Raw genomic sequence first — 11067 nt, forward strand, 5'->3', positions numbered from 1 at the left:
CTGCTTGTTTACTTCCCTACATGCTAATGTTTTGCACTCTATCTCAACAGTCATTGTTTTACTTCAGCATTCAGTCCTGATGATGTAGTGCTACAGCTCCTATTCATCACACTGAAATTTCTTCTTTTGCATTACATCAGCATGGTGGGATGGTGGGTGGGGCAGTATACTAATACATTTGTTACAATACCATTTTCATTTCTGAACTGTTCACTTACAGTAATTGCAAAAAGAAACTGTAATTTTTTTCTGGACAGTACCTCACTGTACATATTTTAGCATTGTTCTAATGGACATCATACAAATATCATTTTCATTAACTGTGAGATACTAGCAAGGGGAAGGTCTCACACATGACCAACCAGTTTGGCTCGTATTCGACAGAACACTTGCATACAACCTGAAATTAAAGGCTCTTCACGTATTTTGACCCAACACTGTTCTATTTTTGAGAAAGTGCCCCTAAAATTCATGATGTATGATTCATTCAGAATTGACAGGATCTTGAAAACAGCATTTTTCATCATCATATGTAGGGTCCACAAATTCATATTTCCTAGGAAAGAATGAAGATACTGTTACAACTGCTGCTTATGTACTCATAAGTTAAATGCTGTTGAATGAAAGTACGAAGCCCACTAAAATTAAAAAAGTGAAAAAAATAATATCTCTGGCTGGGGAGTGGAGAACGTGTGTTCAATTCCCACATGCTCTCCTCAGTTGTTTTATTTGTATTTTTTCCATATTGAAATTTGGGGGAATTATGGTAATTAATAAGAAATAATAACAAGATAGGCAAATAAATTTCTCAGATGAACTTGGATTGGTAAAGATTTGAAATTTGTGTGAATAGGTGGGTTAAGGTAATTAATAAGGAATAATAACAAGGTAGGCAAATAAATTTCTCAGATGAACTTGGATTGGCAAAGATTTAAAATTCTGATCCTGGTTGTCTTACTCACTGTGTTACATGTCCTTACTTTTCCTTGAACATCTGTGTGAATGCCACTTCTCACACAGACATTCACAGGAAATATACTTGTGGTGCCAAGAACATCTGGTGATTGCGGTCTTCACACAACTACATTGTTCCTTCTGAAGATTTAACATAAAATGGAAATATTTCTTTCTCAGGAAATAATCATAACACATATTGTGCATACAAAACTTCGCATGAAAAATTGGTACTGAGTTTAATTATGAACTATGCTATGAATTGTTGTAGTATCTGTGCAGGTGTGCATTTTCAACTGGGTCTTCAGAAGCATGTTGCAATCTTGATCTCTTAAAATATAGTTCTGTATCCTACCTTGCTGTAAACAAGCATTGTGTGGTTGGCTGTCTATCTTATTAACCCTCCTACTTCTATCAGTTCTGAAACAGTTTTTTTTTTTTTAAATGCCAGTGGTACTTTTGTTGAACAACATTTACCTTGTGGATATGTAAGTCATGACAGTTTATTTCCACAGTTTCTTGGAAGATAAGCACTTGAGGACACCATGTATGATGATGAAAAATGTTCAGTTTTTAATTATCTATTAGTTCTATGAATTTCAAGTCAGCTGTACATCATGATCTTCAGGGATAGTTTTCTCAAAACTGGAGGGATGCTGAGCCAAAATACATTAGAGTCTTTCATTTGTGCACAAGTGACCTACCAGATATCAGCTGAATTGGTATGCCAATTCTGAGCTGTTCCCATTGTAAGTTTCTTGGATTAAAAATTCATTATAAATTACATCTGCAGTGTGGACATATATATAGGATGGCCTAAGGTGTTCTTTCTCAATTTTGTTTAGGACCTTGGTAGCTCAAAACCTGGTGATGCACCTCCAGTAATAAGAAATGAGGTACAGCAAATAATCCACCGACAGAATAGAGTTGCATCTGTTGACATCTTCAGAGGGTAAGTGAAAGTTCCTTGCACCACTAACTAAAGAAATGCATTTTCATGTTGCCATACATGCAGTGCAAAACAATTGTTGTAAAAAATGTAAAATTGCAGTTACTGGTAAAATGAAGATAGATAATGGTAAAAAGCTGAAGGTGTAACCAAATACAATGCTCTGCAAAAGGTTAGAGAGAGAGAGAGAGAGAGAGAGAGAGAGAGAGAGAGAGAGAGATATCATTTTGTTCTGGTTTGTATTACCATCTTTAATATTGTTACTACAGTCAGTACTGCCACTATTACTTTATACCAGGTTTAGCACCAACACAATGGTTTCTCTTCCACTTTCAATCAAGATATGTAAGAAATTAATGACCATAAATTTTTAATGAGTCGAACCATTTTCAATAACCATTTTTATTATGGAGCCCCTGGTATGTTTCCATTGTATGTATTTAATGCAACATTCTATAAATAGATTATTTGGAACAAAGATAATCCTTCCAAATAATGTTTGTTTCAAAAAGTAATATCAAGATTATCTAAAAGTTCTTATGTTAACCTAAACTGAAAGTAGCACAAGCAGATAAGACATTTAACTTTTCTTGAGATATGTCATTCTGATAATTTATTTCAATGACATTCATAATAATAGACTTTATGGATGAAAGCTGAATTCTCATGAAAAGTTTTGTAACGCTTTTGTGCTATTTATTTTTTATCAACACACAAGCTGAGGACCCTGTTTTGCACTTATATGTAATGAAAAATGGTAAAAGTACCAACCAGGCATATTTTGTCAATTGATGATATTAATCTTTTAAACTGAACCAGGATTCAACTTACAGTATTACTTAAAATAGTTCTTCAATGATGAATCAGATGTTTGTTGAAAAAAAGTTTTGTATTCTTCCACAGACGTAGTCGCAGGTCATGAATTTGTGATGGACTGGCATGTAATTCAGAGTCTCATCCTCGGTAGCATCAATCTTAATCAGTTGAAAGCTGAAAGTTCATGTAAGTGTGGAATGGTGGCATTCAGAAATGTACATGGCACCAACAGTTTAGTTGACAATAGCACACACATTTTATTACTTTCAAAGTTTGAATAATATGAACAGTGGCCACTTTATCTACTACAAAAAATAAGTAGTACAAGTCATTTGTCAAGCCCACACAATTCTGGTGGGAATTTTTTCTATTGTGGCAAAAAACAAATGTTCATATTTATACAAGAATATCTCTGTTCCTACTTAGCACAGTCCTTTATCAATCTGTTAAGGCTGATTATACTTTGGTGGTTTATTTAAATTTAAGTGAGTTCAGCACATGAATTACTGAGTCCAACAACAGTTTGCTTCACTGACAATTACATCTCAAGCTCTTGATAATTATAATACTCTTAATTTCAAATGTTCATTGATTTATTTTACAGAAATCACTTGTAAATAATTAAACATGAGAGTTCTTGCATTCTGCAGTGACCGGTGAATGTATTTTTGTGTATAAAATGTATGTAACTATTGCCTGAGTTAACAATGAATGCCTGTATGACATAGGTGTTACTCATGTACTTCCAGATGGCAGACTGCCTAATTTGGGTGATGTCTTACTACTTATAGACAGGTGTGAGGACAGGGCCAACTCATAGTTGCCACCATTGTGATGCTTTGGGATGCTGCGAGCACCTCCATTGCATAATGTCTTGAGAGCCACTGTGGCTAGTGTGACTGTGCAGCCTGTAAACGAAGCTGCCTTGCATAAAGTAACAACATCAGTGGCCTTTTTCCTCCATGGGCTTTCAACTTGTAACTACCACTGATAGAGCCCACCGCACTTGAGCACACTGTTTCCACATGCCTGGACATGCTTGTTTTCCAGGTGCTGTATCATTGACAGTACCAGTTACAGTTATGCAGTTCAATGTGTTAAGCTTCTCTGTTTGGCATCGTGAACCTTGGTGTGTGTCACTGCATGTGAAGAACATACTGGGTGGCCTTAAGTATTATCTAGAATGTCACTGGTCATGTTTCAGCTAACTGTTGGCATACATGGCCTGAGACAGGTTGATTCTCTTGAGTATTTGTAAGTATGGTGGCTCCAGTCTTGCTGGTTTGCTGTATTTAATCAGATCTCAGTCATGGGGGAGCCACCAAATAATATTATGTAATTTTCATTAACTATGTTGACAAAAGTGGATGGTTGTTTGCCTGTGTAAAATTTTTTTTTACAGAGTTTTAATGCAATTAATGTCACAGCAGTATTTTCCATGCATGGATAGTAGAGATTTATAGATTATGAGTTTTAAGCATTTTATTTTATTAGCATTGTAAGCATATTGTTTTATTATGGTGCCTTTTCTAAAGTTATTGTAGCTGCACTTTGTATTTGGTGTGATAGTTGTGGAGCTATATCAGTTTAATTGGTTAAAATTATGTGCTATTCTAAATTGTGATTTGATGATAATTTTATGAATACTGTTGTTTTTTATGGGAGCTTTTTGTTGTATTAAATGATGAAGTATTTTGAAGGAAAGTATCACACCTACCTCGATCTAGCCCTTCCAATCATTACGTTCCACTGTGTTAGTAGAGAGCATAATGGATGGGGACAGCTCCACCAATCCAATTCATCTGAGAAATTTATTTGCCTACCTTCTTATTATTCCTGATTCATTACCTTAAACCCTCCTAATCCCCCAAATTTCAATATGGGGATAAAGAAAAAATATAAATAAAACAAATGAAGAATGAATGTGGGAATTGAACGTGCATTCTCTTCTCCCCCAGCCAGAGATATTTTTTTATTTTTTTTACTTTTTTAGTTTTAATGGGCCTCAGTCACTACTCCAGTGGCACTTTTGTTCAACAGTGTTTTGCTTAAGGGCAGTTTTTTGGGTTGGGGGAAAATCTTATTAATTTTGCTACCTGATATATCATGTCTTGTGTTCTGTTTATCAAATATTACCCATTACTGTTCTGTTACAGCATGGCTGCCAGCAACAAGCCTGGAATTGCAGAGTTAAGGAAGGAAGATCTGGCTTATGAGTTAAAGGTTCCATTGCTGGGGCAGTGTGGGGGGATGGGGGGTTTAGTGAGCTATCTATGGGATGTTATTGCTCATTTGTGGCCCTGCCAAGGCTGCAGAAAGCAGAGATGAGTGTTACTGTCTCCAGCATTAAGATTGTGTTAGCAGGCTTAAAATCTATTCTCTCTTGTTTAGAAGTTAGTGAACCATCTCACTCACAGGTAAATGGGATTAGAGCCCATGTTATTCATTATGTTAACAGTGCACATGATTTTTGAAGTCTCAGACCATCTGACTCTGTGAGCAAATTACCATTTGAACAGCTGTGCGATTTACTGATAAAGGAACACAGTGTACCTTAGCTTGGATGGGGGAAATTGGCCGAATTGAATTAAGCATGCCCTCAACTGATCATAGAGCAGATCCCTCATGGCTCCTCTTCTATAGTTACAGCTGGTCTGTTTGTCAAGTTACCTAACCCATTAGTGAGACTGTCTATGATGGTCGATTATTGAGAAAGTGTAGAGGGCCTTTGGGAATTGTGAGATTGAGGTCAAGTACTGAACATTGCTATCAGTTTCTGATCCACACGATGGGCAAGCAGTTGGAGCAGGCATTGTCTGAGTCCATCCAATGCAAACTACCTTATAATTAACTCTGGATCATAATTTGTCAAAATTGTTTGAGTGCCCATGCTCAACATGAGCTAATCAATAAGGGCTACTTTTGGGTGCAATGATAAGAGGAACTGTTAGAAAGATATGTTAAGAGAATCAAAGATAGAGCTAGAGGCTTGTGTTTGTTTTATAGTTAAGGGCAAATAATTTAAAATATCATTAAAGGAATGTGTCCTGGTGATTGCTTCAGGTCGCTTTTTGTGATCAGCCACAAAGCTTCCTTTGGTTAGATGAGTTGGTGATTTGTGGGCAAGCCATAGGATATGCTGACCAATAGAGTGGGTGGGCACACAGGAAGGAACTGCACAAGGCAGAGAAAATTAAGTAAAAGCTGATGGTATATTAAGGGGGAATCATGAAAGAGGTCACTTTGCAGGAGGATTATTGCTATTCACAGTGGCTAAGTCACCTTAATGTGTCTGACTATAAACGAGGAGCCTGTTTGTAGCCTTCTTGATACCAGAAGGTCTGTCTTAGGGTTAGTCATCAGTGATGTCAGAGAAAGTTTTATTTTGAACTTGCACACAAGGAAGTCTTTTTAAGTTTTGTAAGCATGTGGCAAATGGAAAGTCAGGGCATCAAACCAAATTACCACTTCAGTCAATGCCGATATTCTGACTTATGATCGAGAACATTTACCAGCTGAGTAGAGAAAATAGATTGTGGGTTTGTGTGAATAATGTTGGGATGTGCTTACTGATGGATTAGGTAAGGTTAAAGGAGCAGAGTATAAAATCGAATTACTCGTCAATATTTGTGTAAAGCATCCCTCATACAGATTGTCCCCATGTAGGATGAGACAGTTAAAGGTGAATGTCGATATGTTATGTGAGGGAATTACTAATCCATCCAAATCCTCATACTGCTCTCCTCTATTTGTGTATCAAAGCAACAAGGTGGGATGAAACTGGTTGTTGACTATTGGGCCCTGAATAATAAAGTACTTCTTCAATCTGTACGCCTTCCTGATTTGCACTCATTCTTCTCATGGCTCTAAGAGGTAAAGATCTTCACCTTCTTTGACCTAAACCAAGCCTGTTATCAAAGACATCTAACTGAGGAGTCTAAGCAAGTTACAGCCAGTGCAACAGATTTGTTGCTGTATAAATATAATACAGTCTCATCTGCAGAGTCTATAGAAGCAGCTGTGCTGTCTGGTGTATTGGATAGAGCTTTTTGATTAAATGTATGTCTGTCATTATCTTGATTATTTGGTGATTTCAATGAGAAATTTCAGAAGCACATAGGCCACACTGAGGAGGGCTTCCGTAGTTGGGTAGCAACAAGTTTACAGTTAATCCTTCAAAAGTTAAATTTACTCAGCCTGAAATTTCTTTCTTAGGTCATGTTGTTTCTGCTTAAAGTATTAGAATTGTTCAGGCTGAGACAAAGTCTATTTACTACTGTTCCATACCAAAAAACATAAAAACAGTGGTATATTTTATTGGGATGATGAATTATTTCCATAAATTTGACACAGCTAGCAGCTCCTTTGAATGACTTTCTGAAGAAAGAAAGGATATTCACATGGGCCCCATCCCAATAATTGTCCTTTGAGACTTTAAGGTCCTAATGCTGGTTGATTTCGTTTTTTTAGTCTTCAAATATTATCATGAAACACCAGTGGGCTTTCAGTTTGGTGTTATCAAAGCATGGGTGAAGGCTAGAGAGAATTTGATGTGGAAGGGGATGGATAAACAGATTAACTCATTGGTGATGAACTGTAAAATCAGTTGTAGTAGCAAACCTCCATTAAATATCCAACAAGATATGGTTAATGAGCCTATGAAAAAATTATATGTGGATTATGTGAGTCCATCCCTATGCTCTAGAGTGGGTAACTGGTATGTATATGCATGCATAGATGTGTCTATATGCTTTTTCTGCTTGCTCCCTACTTGCAGTGTTATATCTCAAGTATCAATGAAGTGTTTACAGGGGATATTTGTAATCTTTGGTCCTTGCTGTGCTTTATTTTCTGATAATGTAATGACATTCAAATCTACTGCTTTTTGTAACTTTTGTTTTGAAATAGGAATGGTTCACAGCACTACTACACCATATTACCCAAATACTTCCTTTGTGGGACATGTGAACCGCAGTTTGAGAGCAGCCTTGATTGCATTGCATTACAGAGACAAATTATGGGAGAGCCCTTGCTCGGTTTTTGCGGCTTACTCAGATTTTGCACTTTGTGGCTCCAGTCACCTTGCTGGCAAGGAACCACCAAACTAAAAGAATTTTTAGAAAACATATATCACAGGTCAAACCATATCTCAAAGGGAATTGTGATGTTGTGGAATAAATTAGGGAATGTTAAATGTTAATGAATGTTTACACAGCTCTTCTTGTTGAATCTTATCAGAGAAATAATTCGCTAATGGCAAAGTTAATCCTGTTGCTTCCATCAAAGATCACCGCATGAGCCCCCACGTGCAACTGAATAAATAAAAAAAATTAATAAAAGCAAGAAAGAGCACTGTTCTTAGGGCCCTAATGCGTGGTTGGATTTCAAATTGTTAGCTACATCACTGTCCAGGGGCCAACCAACACATTCACTGCATTAACTCTACATAATACCAGTCACAAGTTTAATATATGCAGGTAGGAATCTGAAGTGAAATACAGAGTCTGCACAAAATATATCAGAAACAATTTCTTCCTGATGTCACTGTTCGTTGTAGTGTGCTCCACCACACATGCTCGATGGCAGGGTGTGTGACCTGCAACACACACCAAAGGCCATGCACCTGTGGTGTTCAGTCTTGTGAGATTGTTTGTAATAGGACCCTGTCGTGTGAATCGGTGCAAGTACAAAAGGGAGTGAAGCGTTGAACAGTGCTAAGCTACCAAATTTTTTTGTTGGACAGGGGAAGTCAGGTACAGAGATATTGCCCATGATTTGCCAAATGTTCAAGGATGAGAGCATGTCCAAATTGTAGTTTTCAAGTGGCACAAGCTCTCAAAGTTGGCTGAGAATGTATGGAGGATGAGCCCCATGCAGCCTCTGACATCAAGAATTGATGACAATGTTCAACATGTGTGTGAAGTGCTGAAGTCAGGCCACTGATTAAGTGTACACATGGTCACAGATGTAATTGGCATTGATAAGATGATAGTGCACACCATTATCAATGAAGATTTGGCAATGTGAAAGATCTCTGCTAAATTTGTTCAGAAGGTCTTGACAGATGACCAAAAGCAGAGGCAAGTGTCTGCTTGCGAAGACCTGCACCTCACTGAAGGAGACCCTGACTTTTTAGATAATGTTATCATGGGACACTAAACTTGGAAATTCGAATATGACCCAGAAACAAAGTAGGAAAGTTCTAAATGGAAAACTGAAGCATCACCTCATCCAAAAAATGGTTGGATGAGAAAATTCAGAGTGATGCCAAGGGGATGGTTCAAAAAAATGGCTCTGAGTACTATGGGACTTAACTAGTGAGGTAATGAGTCCCCTAGAACTTAGAACTACTTAAACCAACTAACATAAGGACATCACATACATCCATGCCCGAGGCAGGATTCGAACCTGCGACCGTAGTGGTCGCCTGGTTCCAGACTGTAGCACCTAGAACCACTCGGCCACCCTGGCCGGAAAGGGGATGGTCCTCTGTGAATTTATTCCTGAGGGGCAGATACTGATTAAGGGACAGCCAGCTGGAGCCAATCACCTCCAGAAATTGGAAATTGCATCACAACAATACACCCAATCACTTCTGCTCAAAGGTCTCTGACTACCTGATGATAAATGACATCATGGTGATTCCCCAAAACCCTGTCCTGACTTGGCACCAGCAGACTATTTCCTATTCCCTCAAAGGACTTCATGATGGCACCCTAACTACTGTCAAAGAAGTCTACATGCATATATAAGGGGCATTCAAAAAGAAATGAACCAGAGGCATAATTACAGAAACCAGTACCTGTATGTTAGAAGTATTGACCCTGGCTGTTGAGACACTTGTCCCACTGTGACACAAGACAGTGAATGGCTGTCTCAGAAATTTTATGAGACAGCCATTCACTGCCTTGTGTCACAGTGGGACAAGTGTCTCAACAGCCAGGGTCAATACTTCTAACATACCAGTTCTGCACTTACAGCTGGATGTCATTGTCCAAGGTGAATCGTTTGCCCCTCAGAGCCTTTTTAAGGGGACCAAAAATGGTGTAATCACAGGGAGAGAGGTCCTGACTGTATGGAAGGTGGCCAAGAACATCACATTTGAATTTCTGCAGGAGTGCCATGACTGTGTTGGCCATATGAGTGGAATGATCACACGAGTGAAATTTCCCGGTCGTTTTGATTTGATCACTTGGTGAAGGATGGTCAAGGTTTGTGAGTAACACTGGACATTCACTTTTGTCCTGTGATGCAAGAAGTGAATCAGAAGGGGGCCATCTTGGTCAAAGAAGAACGTCAAATGATTCACCTCGGACAATGATGTCCAGCTGTATGTGCGAAACTGGTTAACATCGTAGCCCCAGCAATTTTATGCAACAGCCATTCACCACCTTGTGTCACAATGGGACAAGTGTCTCAACAGCCATGGTCAATACTTCTAACATACAGATACTGGTTTCTGTAATTATGCATCCGGCTCGTTTATTTTTGAACGCCCCTTATATTTGTGGAAAAGCTTCTCGCAAAAGTATGTCAATGCTCAAGGGCTGTAGTTTGAAGAATTTTGAGACATTGTATCAATATATTTAATGAATCTATTTTTCTGAAAATTTTCTGTATACTTTTTATACAAAAACAGTAATTTTCACTTCACATACTGTTTCTAATTTTCTTAAAAAAAAACTGACTTTATCGCAGAAAACTGAAATATTCCTTCCAACTATTCACAATCAATTAAAATTAAAATAACATCTTTTAGTTTGAGATCCTAAGTAAACTGACCAGCATCATGTGTTCACTTCAACTTTCAAAAATCCACAAAAAATATTTAAAGTTGCTTCAGCACTATTCTAAGTTGAAGTTCTGTGATCGTGAGCTAATGATAATCTGTGTTGATCTCTCTCAAAGTTAACTCCAGAACAGTTTTTTAAAGTTTAGTCTAATCCACCTAACCCAAAAGTCAAAGTCTTTTGTGACCATCTCATGTAAAATACTACAAGTCCCATCCAACCAGTTTGCCCAACATGGATTTTTTCTAAGTCCACACAAGTGACCTAACAATCATTACACATGAAATTACTGATAAAATCCATGACCAAATACTTAGAAAATATTTTTGATACACACATGTGGTGATGTCCAGCCTCACGTGTGTCCTGTCTGTTTGCCAACTCCACACCAACTGACCATTGAATACAAAAGTGCCCCCATTTGAAAATGGCTGCCGTTACTTACAGTTTTGAACTGACATGAGTCAAAGCCACACACTACTGACTTCCAAAAACATACACAAACTATAAATTTAATGTTATGTATACATACTACACATGTATTTGGATGCAACTTTC

At 37.8% G+C, this 11067-nt stretch overlaps 1 protein-coding gene across 1 annotated transcript; it reads left to right on the forward strand.

Annotated features, from left to right (window-relative positions):
• The first annotated feature begins 5947 nt into the window (after positions 1-5947).
• On the forward strand, positions 5948-7827 carry LOC124780870. The gene is made up of 2 exons (XM_047253815.1): positions 5948-6032; positions 7190-7827. Exons 1-2 carry the CDS (start codon positions 5948-5950, stop codon positions 7825-7827), a joined length of 723 nt encoding a protein of 240 aa, XP_047109771.1.
• The last annotated feature ends 3240 nt before the right edge of the window (positions 7828-11067 follow it).

Source organism: Schistocerca piceifrons, chromosome 1 (genome assembly GCF_021461385.2).
Source record: "Schistocerca piceifrons isolate TAMUIC-IGC-003096 chromosome 1, iqSchPice1.1, whole genome shotgun sequence".
Lineage (NCBI taxonomy): Eukaryota > Metazoa > Arthropoda > Insecta > Orthoptera > Acrididae > Schistocerca > Schistocerca piceifrons.

Coding starts and splice junctions, on each gene's coding strand:
- LOC124780870 (XM_047253815.1), top strand. CDS start 5,948: ATGAAAGAGGTCACTTTGCAGGAGGATTATTGCTATTCACAGTGGCTA. Junction 6,033..7,189: donor TGACTATAAACGAGGAGCCT/GTTTGTAGCCTT, acceptor TCGTTTTTTTAG/TCTTCAAATATTATCATGAA.